The sequence below is a fragment of the Oryza brachyantha genome, chromosome 6 (genome assembly GCF_000231095.2).
Source record: "Oryza brachyantha chromosome 6, ObraRS2, whole genome shotgun sequence".
NCBI classification, from domain to species: domain Eukaryota; kingdom Viridiplantae; phylum Streptophyta; class Magnoliopsida; order Poales; family Poaceae; genus Oryza; species Oryza brachyantha.
Window position 1 is genome coordinate 1231314 of NC_023168.2, and position 16600 is coordinate 1247913.

At 38.8% G+C, this 16600-nt stretch overlaps 2 protein-coding genes across 4 annotated transcripts; both read left to right on the forward strand.

The window, feature by feature from the left end:
• The first annotated feature begins 1085 nt into the window (after positions 1-1085).
• On the forward strand, positions 1086-13011 carry LOC102710415 (WASH complex subunit 4-like). Of its 3 annotated transcripts, none has more exons than XM_006655702.3 (26): positions 1086-1174; positions 1267-1541; positions 1890-2245; positions 2438-2555; positions 2668-2791; positions 2890-2970; positions 3242-3461; positions 3799-3868; positions 3936-3989; positions 4430-4498; positions 5263-5319; positions 5430-5537; positions 5621-5693; positions 6162-6205; positions 7392-7481; positions 7873-8054; positions 8528-8636; positions 8973-9071; positions 9149-9292; positions 9398-9559; positions 9861-10079; positions 10381-10574; positions 10653-10824; positions 11604-11786; positions 12431-12610; positions 12706-13011. In XM_006655702.3, exons 1-26 carry the CDS (start codon positions 1165-1167, stop codon positions 12790-12792), a joined length of 3480 nt encoding a protein of 1159 aa, XP_006655765.2. In that variant the 5' UTR covers positions 1086-1164; the 3' UTR covers positions 12793-13011. The 3 variants fall into 3 exon arrangements, with proteins under 3 accessions (XP_006655765.2, XP_040380972.1, XP_040380973.1); XM_040525038.1 differs by having other exon boundaries at positions 11607-11786; XM_040525039.1 differs by having other exon boundaries at positions 3942-3989.
• Positions 13012-13423: 412 nt separating this feature from the next.
• LOC102710707 (ATP-dependent Clp protease proteolytic subunit-related protein 2, chloroplastic) lies at positions 13424-16600 on the forward strand. The gene is made up of 9 exons (XM_015838236.2): positions 13424-13595; positions 13691-13737; positions 13839-13911; positions 14416-14536; positions 14766-14903; positions 15456-15572; positions 15674-15742; positions 15849-15944; positions 16231-16600. Exons 1-9 carry the CDS (start codon positions 13516-13518, stop codon positions 16378-16380), a joined length of 891 nt encoding a protein of 296 aa, XP_015693722.1. The 5' UTR covers positions 13424-13515; the 3' UTR covers positions 16381-16600.

Consider the following 16600-nt stretch of genomic DNA (forward strand, 5'->3'; position numbering starts at 1 on the left):
TTAAAAAGATAAAAATAATATAGAATAAAAAATTTTAAAATTGACTTTAAATTTAAGATTAAATATTTAAGTTTTAGTTTATAAATATAAGGAAGAGAAGATATTTGGCTTCTGCTATTTTGTTCCATGGACGTACCAGTTTCCCAGTCCATCTCAACGTTGGCTGCGACAAAGCTCGGACAGAAAACAAAGTAAAAATGCACTGTTTCTGTTACGTCAACAAATAGCATAATATACACGAATATTCTTTCTTTCCATGAGAACTATTTTGACTTTGCATTTGCAATTTTATAACACCATTATTACGACGATGCAAAGAACATACGTACACACACACAACACCCCTTTTGAAGTGTTTTTTTTTTAAAAGAAACTATCCCGAAGAGCTTTATGGAGTTGTTTAATTGGCTGTGTATGCATGTCTAAGCTTACCAAACATTTATAGCTAATAAGTTACTAAAGTGATGGTAAAAAAATTTAAGGTACGCCTTAGCCTCCTTATCATAATCTATTGTCTCTATTTTATGTAGGACTGATTTATAGAAAAGTTTAGCAAGACTAATTTATGGTTGGAACCAAATACTACATTTAACTTGATCAAACCTACTCTCTCCGTCCCTAAATATAAATATTTGATACCGTTAATTTTTTTATATACGTTTGACTATTTGTCTTATTCAAAAAATTTACATAATTATTAATTATTTTTATATCATTTTATTTATTGTTAAATATACTTTATACATATATATATAAACATATTTTACAAAAAATTAAATAAAATGATCAACGGTATCATTGAGTACTTGCCAAACTTAAAGAAAAATAAGACAAACTTTGACTAGCAATCAAACAACCCCTATGTAATGTGACATGGGCCGGAATTACGGAGGAAGAGTGCCTATGTCCCATACAGACTGGATGGGCCGAGAACTCGTTTCAGCCCAACAAGGTGGAAATTCTTACGAAAGAGCCCACTTATTCATGGGCCTTGGCGGCCCATTTGCATCAGAGACAAGGGTGCTCTTATAAATTATCGTAATATTGGGGGTTCAAATGAATAAAAGAGAATTAGAGATTGATGAGGGGCTCCGATGTAAGATTCCACATACTCCCCTCCGCGGCATCTGCTCGACGGCCGGCGACCACCGCTCGCCGCCGGCGATGGCGTCACGTAAGCACCTCGGGTTCGATGCTACCTCTCCCTCGCTCTAAGCGCTGCGGTTGGAAGCCCCCACCTAACTCGTGTGCTCTGCTCCCGCGCAGTCTTACTCGAGCAGCAGGAGAAGCTGCGGCGACACGTCGACGAGTGGCGGTTCCGGTCCCGCGCGGCGCTCGCCGAGATCAGCCCCGACTCCCCGTCCACATCGGTGCCATACGACCCAGTCAGGCTCCGCGTGGCCCCCACCGAGCCCGGCCTCGGTGCGGGCGCGGCGTCCCTCTTGACCGCCGTGGCGGCGGCCGAGGACAACGTCGACGTCTCCAAGTTCGTTGCCGTGATCTCTCACTCGTGCCTCGAGATATCCCGCCTCTCTGATGCAGTAAGCGCGCTAAAATTGATGTGCCGTCTTACTCAATTTTAATATCGAAGCCTCATAGGATTACTTCTCCTTAATTGAGTTTTGCTATTGAATTGTGGGATTCACTTTTGGAGCAAGTTTTTAGTAAATTGAGTTTACCATGATATTGGGATGCAAAGTCAAATTCAAATGTGCTAACTGAGAAATGCTGATTTCGAAATAATGTAGCGCAAGCGAGAAATGTTGTGTGATTGTTGTTTTATTATGTTTCCGTTTGAAATATGATTGTTACAATGCCAACCACAAGCAAGAAATGCAAGCGATAAATGCTAGAGGTGTTTGTTACCTTATTTTCCATTTCTTTTGTAGGCGTCAAGGGAACTCTATCGGCAACTCCTCCTCTTCGGGCACACCGCAGAGGGGGGCCCAAACGAGGCACTTCTTGAGGGGGAACCACAAAAGACATTTGCACACTCAATCCCATTGTTACTTGATGTGTATGAAATCATCAATGGGCTAGTGATGATCCTTGGGAACCTGCTCCGGCAGCTGGATGCGATCTGCTCAGTTCGGGACAAGAATGTGCGCCCATTGAACTCATTCAAGGGTTTAGATTTGACGACCATGTTTCAATCGCTTGGTGATGGGCTTCTGGTGTTCCTTTTGGTAGATGAAATTTTGAGGCACAATGGCAATATCAGGAGCTACCTATCTCTATTCTCAAGGTATTAATTGTTTTTAGTTTGCGTGGGGCTAATTGGCTTAGGTAACCCTTGTCTTAGAACGCAGCCATAGTCTTCTACTTCTGCTTGCTTCATTGAGAAAATAGAATATCAAATAATATGGTATCCACCCATGTAACTCATTACCGTCATATTTCAATATGTTTGGAAAACTGACCTTTGGTTTCCTCATAGGATGCTGGATAAGGTAAAATCTGAGGCTGATGTATTTAGTGTGTCATTTGAGGATGTAGATTTCCTTGACCAAGTAGTACACAACCTACAGAAGCTTTTTGACATTGGCTTCTTCCAAGTGAGTGTTGGTGCATCATCTTTCATCTTCTCTCATTATTCCCCTTTCTAAACATACTGCTTAAATTATTTTTATGTTCATATCACTGATTTTTTTTAAAAATATTTTGCAGCGTTTGGTGCAAGAAGATTCTCCTCTGTGCTCTTCAATAAACCTAATTAGATCTAATAAGAAACTATCAGACACATTTTATTCTTTCTTCTCTGAGAGTAGTTCTGAGATCATTCAACGCATCGGTGAGCAGTCTGCAAACATTGTTAGTTCAGTACATTTACTTTGTTGTGTCTTGATGGCCTGCAAAATATTTTTTTCTGTATTGATTTTAACACTTCAGGTTGTTTGAAGGAACTCCCCTTTGATCGAAGGACTGTACTCCATCTTCTAGCACTTTTTTTGTTCTTCACAGCGGCAACTGGTACTTGATTAACATGCTTGGTTATTGATATCTATAGATATGTTCCTTTCTAGTCCTCTTATTCTTGTTCCTCTAAACTTTTAACTATGCTTATTCTGTTTTTTTCTCTGAAATGATTCTTTTTGGCTTTGGTACTATACATGATATGATTTAGATATGCTGTGCATTCCTGTTCAGCTTAATTTTCCAAGGGTTCAATTCAACCTATCATTATGCTTGATAATAGGATTGCTTGAATTTACATTTTTCTGAAATTTTCTTTATTCTTTAGGTGAAGCTCCTGATAAGAAACCAATGAATCTGCTAATCGAGATATTTCAGTTGGTTCCAGTCGTCTACATTGAAGGTGGAAAGTGTATTATGCTCTCTGACTTAATTAGGTTTCATTGCCCTCCAGCACTTTCCTCATTACCACCCATTAAGGAAGCTTGTGAAGCTTTTGTTACCTTGAAGAATAATTATCTCTCACGGTTAAATGAAGTACATTCAAGGTAGCACTATTTGGTTATCTATACATATAAATCTTACCAGGATCCCTTTTGCTCGACATTTGAAGCACATCATTACTATTGTCCTACCGATTGTGTTCTTTCTGTGGAGTATTTAAATATTGTAACTGTATGTCTCTTTGACTTACATAAGTACATTTTGGTAGATAATTGTCAGAGAGGGAATTTTGGATGGTTTATTTGCCTTGCATATTTTGCTTCTGCCAGGACCAGTTTAGCTGAGTTTGTCTACAGCATGCCATTTGTTCGAAATAATCCTTTCTGCTAAGCGTTCAGTGTAATTTTGGGAGTTTTACTAAGTGTTGTTTGGCATGTACAGGAATATCGAGGCCATAAATGATTCGTTGTCATGCTGGTCTGTTTCATTCCAGTCAGCCATTCATCCCTCGGTAATTTTTTTTGTCACATTTCTGCAAACTACACAAGATGATGTGTTTTGATGTTTCATGGTTTCAGTCGCAGATGCTGACGGAAGAGTGGGTTCGACATCTCCAGAAACAAATTTTGCAGGTCATATTCTAAGTTGTATCCTGCTTTGTAGTTTGACTCTTTCCTAATAGAGCTGTGCTGTAAATTTTATTAGGCTGCTAAATGTCTAAAATGTGCTTTGGAGTTTAGACACATATACCATAAATAGATAGGTCAAAAGAATTTTGTTATCCCTTATTGATCTGCAAAATGACTTTATACTTTCACTAAGTTCTTTGTGTTTTATGTGGTAATAATTAGTGTCCCTTAGGCCTGGCTTGTTGAGCATGGATGTTTTTGGACCCTTCACTAAAAAAATGTTTTTACTTTTCTGTAAGTTGTAAATGGAGTTAACATTCTGGGTGAGTGTGCCAAAACTGCTTGCCATTTACTTACAGATTGATTGCTGCACTGTAAAATAACATACACTTTCCTGATGAGTTATTAGTCCATCGTTTATTTTTGCTTGCTCTTTGGTGCAGGGAGTAGTGCTTGCAGATAGAATACATATGCTTGTGCTATCAATGCTTGACTTGCATATGCATCTTGAGGTACCTATATTTCTTAATTTTCCTTTTGTGCCCTTTATATTTTGCCTTTTCAGTCTTTACTAACTAGCATGTGGGTCCTGTGACCTATCCATTGAAATTTAATTAATTCCCTGCTCTGCTCATACAGTACCAACTTGGCCTCATGATTTCTTTACATACTCCCTGGAGCTGTTATCAATTTTTATTTTCATTTTTGTATGTTTCTATGTTGATTGTCTGGCTTGATAACTTTCGAGGAAGACACAGTTTAATTAGTAAACATTGCGAGAACCCAAAGGGAAAATGAAGAGAGTAGGAGATACACAATCCTAGGTCACCACTAGAATATCGCAAATACCCCTGACACATAGTCCCCCTGTCCCAAAATAAGTTCATTTCTAGCCTCTATCATTTGTCTCAATGTAAGTTCATTTCCATCTCCTTACCTTTCCTCGGTCTACAATTTGAGAAGTCTTATCCCTTCAATACCCCTTACTTACCCATCCACCAATACAACTCTCCTATTAATGAGTGGCACTTTAATTCTTTTCCATCCACAATAATTTGGATCCCAAGGGCTAGAAATATGACCTATTTTGGAATGGAAGGAGTACATACTGTTAACTGCTTACCTTTATACTACTGACAGGGAACTTAGTATTTGTAATTATTTGTTTGTCATACCTTTTCAGAAACTTTTCACATTTGTACCTCCTTTTGTACTACCATAGTATTTTTTGAATCATCTTGACTAATTTCTGTGATGCTCATTGCCTCGTTGGAAGGTTCCACTGAGAAGGGAGAAAGCCAAGTCTCTTTGCCAAATGATTGTGTCACTGAAGGTAGTAGAAAGCTCCCAACTTTTTCCTTGGATTTTTCTTTCGGACAAGGCTTTTTCCTGAAAGATCAAGTGCCAGTGCTGTTTAACATTGTACTAACTCTCTTGTATTAGGCCATAGGAGACTTGTTCCGCACGAAAGGGTCTAGCTTAGTGCGCAGTCTTCCTCACATAATCAACGTCATTCAATCAGATCTTGAACAACTCATAGTACCATTGAAGGTCCATTCACCTGCCTGAGCTATACGATATTTTATTTGTTTTACAGGGCTGATTGTCCCTCTTTCTTTGTTTGTGTTAAGCAGACTAAATTACAAAATGAAATAGCCAAGGGGAGTCAGACAAGCAAGACAGGATTTCTTAACTCATTGATACGTGGTGTGTGAAGCAAGTATCTCTCTTTTTTTTGTTCTGTGAAGAAGAATAATACAGATACTATTTTTCAAAATCTTCTTATACATGGAAAACAGAAGCATTATTCAGCCTGCATTGCAAACTTTTATCCATTACAGGATGCTTAGTTCTAGATGTATCAGTTTAGAACTATAGTGATTTGAAACAATATGCTGTTTTAGGGTGCACATATTTAACTAAGAAATCTTCTTCAGTTTGAACAAAAGGTTATAATGGATCATCGTATAGCTTAATTTCTTCTTAGTGTGCTACCTGATCCTTCAAATTTTTAGAATGACTATGGGAAGCAATAACTAGTAGCGTTCCAGAAATCTGTGATAGAATGCAAAAGAACGCTTCCAGATATACTTTTTCATATACCATATAATCCAGTTATTTTTCTCATTTGTTTCTTTTTTGATACTCCTGATATAGAATACCATTGACTTTTAGGTGGTACAGACATGGAGACGAGACTTCTTGATTCACTTTCGTTGGTAATACCTCTTGGAATAATTATCCATTTAGATAAATGTGTAAATTCTGAAGTCTGTAAATGCTGGTTTCCCTCATGGTAAGAGGATTGCAGCAAATGCAGAAATTTAGGGCATGTTTGGTTGTTTGCTTGATCTAGGCTATAGGCCTATCCGCCTATAGCTCCGCTAGGCAAACATCCCATGTCAGTTAAGCGAACTTTTCAAGCTACCTTTTTGCTCGGTTGTTGCATAAAATGTGTGCACATGGCGTGCTTGCCGTCGAAGGTGAGCCAAATCGGCTCTCCCGTGTGAGCTAGTTTTCCTTCCTGGCTAAGGCTAGCTTTCCATTATAAGCTACTACCTCCGTTCCAAAATATGAGGGGTTTTGATTATGCATTTATACAGCCAAAATCCCTTATGTTATGGGGCAGAGCTAGTAGATATTTTTGCTTCTGCTAAACGCCTCTCCTCGCTGGGCATGGCAAGGACAGCCCTTGCCTTAGATCCAAACATGCACGTAATATTTAGTGAGGTCCTAACAGCATCAAACAATTTACTGTTTAACTATTTTTATTTATCTGTTCACATTAGAGGTATCTATTATTTTTCTGTATCTGTTTACGCTGCCTAATCATTGCGATACATACCTGTCTGACTATCTTGTTGATGATTATATATTGATTGAAGAGGAAAGTGCTCCAAAATGTTTATGATGTTTAATTACTTTAGCAACTAGGAAAGATAACAGGTTGGAATGTTGGATAGTGATTTCCTGCAGCAGTTCATCCACTGATGGAGACATGGAGATTGACTAGATGCGCAACTTTACATCTAATCTTTGTATATTATTGATTGTGGGACTAGTAATTGTTTAGTAAAAGTGTTGAGATGGACCCTTTTTCAGCTTCTTGACAATTTCATATGTTAAAACTAGGGCTGTTCATCTATGGGTTGAAACCAGCCGGTTCAGCTGTATTCTTTTGCAGTGAGATAATGACCTAGCTGACCGGCAGATGTACTAATCTGACTTATGTTTACTCTGTCCAGTTTGGATGGAACCATACATGAACAACCCTGGTTAAAACCATCGTTTTTCTCTTTTAAGTTAATAAAGTGATTGTAGCTCATTTGTTTCAAGGAATATTCTCATTTCGGAATCGATTACAAAATTTAGTTTTCTGATGAGCTCATCACTGACTAACTCCAGGTTCTGATGGCCTTGCAATTGCTTGAAGGAGGTGGGAGTTCTCAGAGGCAACTGACACTTTCTATTACAATGGATATTCTGCACAGTCTGGTACACTAAACATTCAAATCAAATATTTATTATCATTACGGTTTTGTTGGTACAAGGTTGCTCCAAGGGAAAACAAAGTTAGTGCCTTTTGTGGTTCCTGTCTGAGTGCAATGCATAGCGCTTGGACTAATTTAACTAGCACATATTATAATCAAAATGGATATTGTTGGGAGTTGAGACTTGAGACATCTAGAATTTGCATCTGCACATATCCATTTAGTCTGAAGTTGGAGTAGATTGCAAACTAGTCTCTTAGAGTTTGTGTAAAATGATTTTATGGCAGATGGCCTTCAGTAAATGCCATTGTGTATTTCTTTGTTGCTATTCTTATTTAATGCATAGCCTGATTTTTCTGATGTTTGTGACACTAATGTCTGTAGCCATGAAACAGGGTTACTTGGATATTGAGTTGGTTGGTGTGAGAAAGCTTATATCGAAGTTCAGAATTCTTTCAAATTTCTGGTCTCTGATCGATGAAAGGACAAACTGCAGCTTTCTGTATTGGAGAAAAGAGATGCTTGCGACTTGGTTGTCAATGGTATATGGAGATGCTTGCAAATTATCTTGGCTACAGTAAGTACACGTAATCAGAAGATGTCCTAATTTTCTTGAATGGGTTTACAATATAATCCTCCTTCCCAAAATAAGATCATTTTTGCCCCCCTTTTGTTTGTCCCAAAATATATCCATCTTTGAGCAATCATTGCATTGGAGTTTGTAAGAGGAGGGAACAAATGCATGGAACTAGATAAAGTTTGAGACAATTGCATTGGGATCTGATAAGGTGGAGGGTATTCTAGTTTTTTTATTTGTGTACAGTTATGTGTGGGGTGGGTGAAAAATAAAGTTTTTTTTTTTTGGGATAGAGGGAGGGAATAAGCTGGAATGTTGGATAATTATTTCAATCATGAAGAGTTAATTCTTGCCATTGATAACTGAACATAAATTTGAACCAAACACCAAAAGATTTTTGTACTTCTTCAACCTTTTTGAGAAGTCTCAGTTACTGCTGATTTTTCTTGACATTGATTATTTTGAGTTGACAGGAGCATCATTGATGCATTTTCTGATGGAATGTCGCTTCTTACACTTGGAAATGTGGGAAAAGTTACTCTTCAATGCTATGAGGAAGAAATTGAGCATGCTCTGAGAAAGGTGTGGAGCAAGGCTCTTTTGCTCATGTGTACTGTTGAAGTGTTGTGCTGTGGTCTGTGGACAAGCTAGGCAATATCCTTTTGTATAGGAACCAAATATGGCTCATTTTTGGTCTAACACTATAAAAACAGTTTGCACTACAACACTGTTCCTTGCAAAATAAAATCAGTACTCTACTAGACTAATACTATGTTGTTCCTTAAAAAAAAAAGCAAATGCTCTAGCAGAGCATTCAAACTAAAAATCAGGGCACGGGCAACACCTTAAAACTTTTCTAGCTTTTGTAGGTTCTCTTTGGGTTGTATACTTAACTTCATTCTATCTTACTCTCTGTAGGAGGTTGTTGCTCCACTGTGTAGAGATATTGAGACTGACCTCCGACTTCATGTTCATTCCACTCACTTAAAAGGAGCAGTATTTGTGAACCCAACAAAGGTTATGAAACACATTAAATTAATTGAGCAATGTGCCTTTTGCTTTCTTATGGTGACACTAGCTGTTGTGGTGGCCAGACTGGGGTTCGTAATCTTTCGTGGTACTTAAGAATGAAGCCCTTGCGATTACCTTCCAAGTTTATTGATATTAAATTGCTGGTGGAGAGCCATCTAAATTCTGCATTCTACACTTACTCAGTGATGTCTAACTACGACAACAGGGTATGCACCATACTCTTCATGTGGAGATAAGAACTTCTGTGTGAAACTTAAGTATATTTTCGAATGCTTTCATATGAGTTATGACTGTTGTTGAGTATATTCTAGATGTATGCAGAGATGCATCAACTAGGAGAGCTGAAATATGGTGTTGAACTGGAAGATTTCCATCTTAGCATGGATACCGTGGATCTAGATTTCTATCTAAAACAATCCATGGAAAATCTTGATTCATTTAGTGAGGCATATTCCTACAACATTGTCAAGCAGGTGGGCACTAATATTCCTTGTACCCTGAAAGCTGGACGTTTTTTGTAATCATGGTTCCTATGGATTTCTGTTAAAGTTGTATCTCCTTATTTCTAACCAGAACAATGATAACTCAAAATACCCCTTCATATATACCCTGTGAAAGGAAAGATTTCACATATTTTGCAACCGCACTGATGTATTAGCATGTGACATGATACTTTTCTAGATGTACTGTCTAAATTGCAAATTTACATTCCATCCCTCCTCTTCCCCTTCTTTTTTTTGAACTGTTTTTTTTCTAATGTTTTATTTCATGCAGATGTTTGTTGAGAATGATCTGGGTGGCCAAGACCGAAAAAACTTGAGAATTTTATGTGTCGATCATATTGCATCTTCAGCTGCCACGTGCAATTTGCAGCGAATTTCTGCATATCTAGACTCCATTTTTATTTTCTTAAACCAGATGGTCGTAAATCTTCATGCTTTGCTTCAGAGTGAAATTGAAATTGATTTATTAAGAGATTTCAAACAACCAGAGGTAACTTTTACCACCAAACTTGTTCTAAACTATTCACAATGTGTTACTTGTAGTTTACAGGGTTAAACATACTACTCCCTCTAGTCAATATTATTTGACATTTCAGACAACAAAATTACACTAAATCATTCACTAGTTCTATGTCCTTAGCGTCATATGAAAGTGATTGGAGGGACTATTTCTCTCACTGATGATACCACAGTTTCTCCTTGGGCTTCATCCTGTTCAAAATGCATGCATGTGTTCTTCATAAGAACTATTTAAGCTATCAAATTTATTTAACTCTTTAGCGTTATAACAGGACATTGGCATGTCTGGTGCCAATCCTGCTAGCCAAGGAGACATGAAATTTTCCATAGGGAAGCTTGGACTTGGAGATCATGCTCTAGATTTGCTTGAACAAGTAAAAGCTGTTGTTACTAGAATAGGTAGTGTACTAGGTCTCATGATGGTACTTACAGCTGGTCGCACCCGCTATTTGAACAACATATCACGGTATGACCTCAGAACTTCATCTGGAGAGGTTATTATTGTGTTTTTCTTCATCATAATGACCTTTTTTTTAAATTGTAGATATGTGAGAAAACCCAAATGCGACTTGAGCTACTCGGCAAGTTGCAGGCTGCTGGGTTGGGATGATGACGTTGTTGAAATTGGCAAAGTTTTGGATATGACCACAGGAGACAATGATCCATCAGAGGATAGAATTCAACCATTTTCATTATTAGCAACCAACTTTTCAAAGGTACTATCTTTAAGTCTGTTCTTAAATTTTCTAATATGTGTATTCTACATCCAAGCCACCAAGGGAAACTATGATTTCCAGTCAACACACAAATTCACTGCATTACTTGCCATGCATTGCCTGTGGTTATATCTGTTTGAAGTTTGAGCGTTATTTTGGATCAGTTATACAATGGCATAATTTCAATCTTTCTTGTGAATCTTCCTATGGTTTGGCATTTGTGTTGCGCACTTGTAACATTGTTTGTCAACGACAAGGAAAACTATGTGCCGTCTTTTATGACTTTCTGCTACAGTATAGTATTCACTTTCTGCTATAGTATTTGGTACTGGTAAGGTAACTTGTTTATGGAACCACTCTGAAGAAATTCCGGGAGTTGCAAAAGGTTAATGCTAGTAATGGGTGTAAGTTTCTTCCAGTATTCTGCACGGGACTTAAAAGTATAGAGTGATGCTTGCCTTTATGTCTTGTTTGCAACCAGCAGTTATGGTCAGAGTGCTAGTTGGTATTTGGTAGTCTATGGAGCATAGCAGGCGAAGGTTCACTTGGATGGTCAGTGGTTGGTGGAGAAGAAGCGTGAAGCTGGTTTGAGTTTAATTGAACTGTGCACTCATGGAGTCCTCGAAATCTAAATCATGTTGTAGTAACCCGATGAATAAGATTGACTTGCACCTAGTTGAATCCTAACTTTCTAAAGGTCCTCTGCATAGGATACCAACCCTTCATTTGCTATTTCTTTTATCATTTTGTGACGTCACACTTTTGTTTTATGCCTGTAGAAGCTTCAGAGCAATAAACTTAATGAAATGAAGGTTTTCTTTCAAATTGTTCCATCCGTAATTGGGCACATGGTGGACTGTAAACTTCTTCTCAAAGATAAAGTATTGAGACGAGTGCATGAAGATAAGAGATCCGCACACACTTATGATGGTTTCCTACTTGGAGTTGCTTTTGTCCTGAAGGTAACATTATTCAAATGTAATTTTCGTTTCCTTCTATTTTATTGAGTGAAGTGTACTGGTGGTCTCTAAACTTGTGTGCATATATCATTTAGGTCTCTGAACTCTCAAAATGCATTTTTGGGTCCCCGTACTTATCCAGGGATGCCATATAGGTCCAAACGGGCTCCGACCCGCTCCATCTGCTGACATGATACTATGGTAGCGCTTACGTGTTGGTAGGGTGATGTGGGTCCCACATGTCGGTATCTCTCTCTCCTTTTTATTCTTTTCTCTCTCTTCTCGTAGACGCCACCATGACATGCCATGTCAGCGGATGGATTGGGTCGGAGCCTATTTGAACCTATATGACACCCCCGGACAAGTTCGGAAACCCAAAAATGCATTTTGAGAGTTTAGGAACCTAGATGACACATGCACACAAGTTTTGGGACCGCTGGTGCACTTCACTCTATTTTATTTTACGGTAACGTCTACGAGCATGTTCTTGTGGTTGGTGTTTTACCTTACTGGTAATTATTCAGCTTCTGATACAAAGCTTCTTCATGCTGCCGGTCTGCACATGAGTTTTTGCTCTCAGATTAGTTACTGTATGAACATTCTACCTTGCTCCCTGTTAACCTGTTCCAATGTGCTGACGCTTTCAGATTTTGGAGCAAGAAAACTCATTTGATGAACTCAATTGGTTCGCTTCAACAAAAACAAAATTGGAAGGAGAGACGAAGGTCAGGGACGACAAGGGAACTGATAGAAGCATGAGCGGATCTGCTTTTGCCAATCTAAAACTCTGGCGTTCAAATCCACCTGTTAAGACAGAGCAGCACAAGGTACTTATCGTTTATTTCTGATGATACTCTCATATCACATTGCATCCTTAATAGGAATTTCATCCTTCTCTTTAACCTTCTAATTTGCTCGACAGGGTCTTGATGACAAGAGAACGCGCTACCTGCAGGAAATTGAGCTCATAGAATGTCTCTTCAGCCTTGCTAGAACAGTATTGAGATGAAAGTTACCTGATAACACAACACATTTTATTTGTTGCCTGATGATTTTGTGCATAGGCTGCTGAGTATTTTTCTTGCATGAAACTTAACAAAAATTCAGAGAAGATAAGAATTAGTATTGAATCATCTGACCCTTAATACAATTCAGAAACATCTGACCCTTAGTACAGTTCAGAAACATCTGACCATGGCACCACGCCATGGGGTGATTGTCGTAAAAGCTAAACGACATATTTATAAATAAAAATAATCTGTAAATAAATTTTTCTATACATATTTTTAGCGATCTAAAAACCAAGGCTGAGAAATAAAATTTGATAAAAAAACTTGAAATCAACTTCAAATTTAAGATTGAAAATTTAATTTTTTTTCTTATAAACCTAAACAGAATAGAAAAAATACGGTACATGTCTCATGAGCTTTACCTTAGTCCAGTCCTGACAAAAAAAAAAGCTTGGGAGAATAGAACACATGCAACGCTGGATGTGAAGGTGAATTGTACTGCAGTATTAGCTAAATGCTCATGGTTTTCTTTTTCAATATCTCAAGTGAGGATTCAGTAAAAACATTTCACGTTTTCGCGCTTTTCAGTAGTTAGATCGCGCTCCTTGTGGATCGAGCGATGCACAAATCTCGAGGCGCGCCTCCCCCGCCTGTCTCCGTTATCCACTCGGTCACTACCCGACCCGGAGCTCCCGACCGCTCCGCTTCCCCCTCCGCCTCCAATGGCGCTGTCCCCGCCGGCGCCGGCCAACTCCTCCTGCTTCCACCCGCGCGCCGTCGCCACCGCGCCCTCATCCCTCAGGTGGGCCGCCTCCCCCCATCTCCGACCCCTAATACCCTAACCCCCTCCTCTGCAACTTCTGCTCTCGTTTTCATTTTCTCCCCTTATTTTTGCAGCGTCGGCACCAAGGTATTCGTCGGGTTGAAGGCCCAGACCAAGCTAGGTGAGTGATCAACGAAGGATCGATTTTCGAATTTATTCCGGATTCGTTTTCTCTGGTACCGTTTGTTGATTTTGGTCTTGGGGGCTGGAAATGCTGTGCAGGCTCGTCGGAGTCGTCTTGCCCGAATGTCACCGCCGGCTTCTACACCGCCGTCAACCGGAGGATCTCTCTGGGGTACGTAATAAGTGCGCCGCCATCGGTTTGCGCAGTTTGTGGTGCTTCGTGTATGATAGTGTGAGAAGGGAAATATAGTACTCGATACATTTTATGTTCCTTCTTGTCATGGTAGCACTGCACAATCTTCAGAGTTCAGCAACTCTTCGTTCTGTTTTATTATGTCTGTTGCGCTAGTTCAGTTTTTGGTTACGCATTGCAATCCACATTCAAGTATCTGTCGGTTTGTTTGTATGCTTTTCGTCTAATCGAATAGCTCTAGACACTTGGCTGTGATGATGGTTAATTTTCAGAGGCCCTTCTGTTGCTTACAAACTAAGATGAAGACCTGCATCGATCAGGATTAAATGCATTATTGATTTGTTTTGTTCTAGCAAAAATCTATATGTTAGCAGTTTAGCATGAGAATTAGCCAAAGAATATCTGAATAATATCAGTGTTGTTTGTTTGAACCGTCTGTTCCCTTATTGCATTCTCATTGTACTTCAAATTTAAATTTCCTAGATTATCAAACAAGAGGGCTACCAGGGCACGCATTTCAATGATGCCTGTTGGTACACCACGGGTACCTTACAGAACACCTGGTGAAGGAACTTGGCAATGGCTTGATATATGGAATGCTCTGGTAAGACTACACAATGCTTCATATGATGCTTCTTTGAAGTGGCTTCCTCCCTCCGTTACATATTATAAGTTAGGTTTGTCGTAAGTCAAACTTCTTCAAGTCTATGGAATGGTGCTACATTTTTCTCTAAACTTTGTCAAACTTGAAGAAGGTTGACTTGCGACAAACCCAAAATGACTTATAATACGAAATCTATAATGTTTGCCTAATTCAATTTGTTCTTGTGCAGTATCGGGAACGGATTATCTTCATTGGGGACAGTATAGATGAAGAGTTTAGTAACCAAGTGTTGGCAAGCATGTTGTATCTTGACAGCATTGATAACACCAAAAAGATTCTTCTATACATTAATGGACCAGGAGGAGATGTAAGAACTTTATGTACAACATTTGTGTTAATTTTGATTGGCATTTTTTGTATGTCAATTTTATATTTGCCAGGCCATGATTTTGTAACTTGCGAGTAGCCTGTCACTTAGAAATCAAAAACCAGGCTATTAGTTCAGATGTTTAATTTTAAAACCAAAATGGTGTATAGCTGGTTGAAGGGACTTCCAGAGTTTCAGTTCCAGTGCTACTTTTTGTGGGTGTGGGTTTGTCTGAATATATGGTCTTATTTTCAGTGTTATATTGTGGGATTGTGGACAAAACTAATGCAAAAACATATGCATCTATCTATTTACATTAGATAGAAACACTCATCATGGAAAGAGAGCTACTTTAGTCATGATAAACTAGGAGGGAAAAAAGTTAAAACAACACGACTGTTTAATTGTTTGGAAAAAAAATTTACTTCTAAACAATTTATGCCAAACCTGGTAGGAAGCAAAACCTTGTAGAAGTTACTTATTGTTAGCTAATATGTGTTACACTAATTTCTTTTTGTGGGGAGTGACTCGTATTCATCAATGGTGTTTCAGCTTACACCATGCATGGCACTATATGATACAATGCTAAGCCTAAAGAGCCCTATTGGTACTCATTGCCTGGGTTTTGCATTCAACTTGGCAGGATTCATTCTTGCAGCTGGTGAAAAGGTATAACTACTCCAATATCAATTTCCTTTTGGAATCTGTCTTGAGTAGATGAGCATGCTAAGATATTTTACTTGCTTTTCTTCTATTTTCTGCGACTCAAGGGTTCACGTACTGGTATGCCTCTTTGCCGAATTTCACTTCAATCACCTGCTGGAGCGGCTCGAGGACAGGTCTGGGTTCTTAATAGATGGTTTTCTAATTGGTTGAAGTCGGGAGTGTTTGGCAATTCACATTTGAATTGAATTGCTTTTGTACAATTATTTTTTTCTCCTACAGGCTGATGATATAGAAAATGAAGCAAATGAACTTATTAGAATCAAGAACTATCTTTATGGCAAGTTGTCAGAGCACACAGGCCATCCTGTTGACAAGGTAAGCACTTCCTGTTGCATGCTGCTGCTACATTGTTTTTCCATTATTTCCTGCAATTTAAGTATGCCTAGCCACCCCAGAGAAGAATTTTGGTTGTTTACTGCACCATCCCCCCCCCCCCCCCCCCCCCCCATTCATCAAAGGCTTTATTTCTTCTGTAATGTGTTGCACTAAGTCAATAATCTGCTGTTGCTATTTTCCCTGTACACGCAATCTCATGATTCAGCATGGTTGCTCTCCAACTGCAAACCTTCCTCTCATCTTAAGCAATTTGTTTTGACCGCAGATTCATGAAGATCTATCTAGGGTGAAGCGTTTCGATGCCGAAGGAGCTTTGGAATATGGAATTATTGATCGTATTATTAGGCCTTCTCGGATCAAGAAAGAGGGATCAACTGCTCAAAAGAAGGATCTACGAAATCTGGGACTTGGCTAATAGATGTTACATCCGTTATACACGTCGGATTGTATTGTTACCCCTCTTTACCCCCGCTATGAAATCCTACTGCCTTGTTTCATCAACGGAAGTTTATGTGAAGATACGAGACTTGTTTTGTTGTCTCCAGCGGTATTGAAACTAACAGACAATAATATAGCAGGCAGAAAGAAATGTAGTGGATCAATGCCACATCTCATTTCTCATACATTTTTAGTCA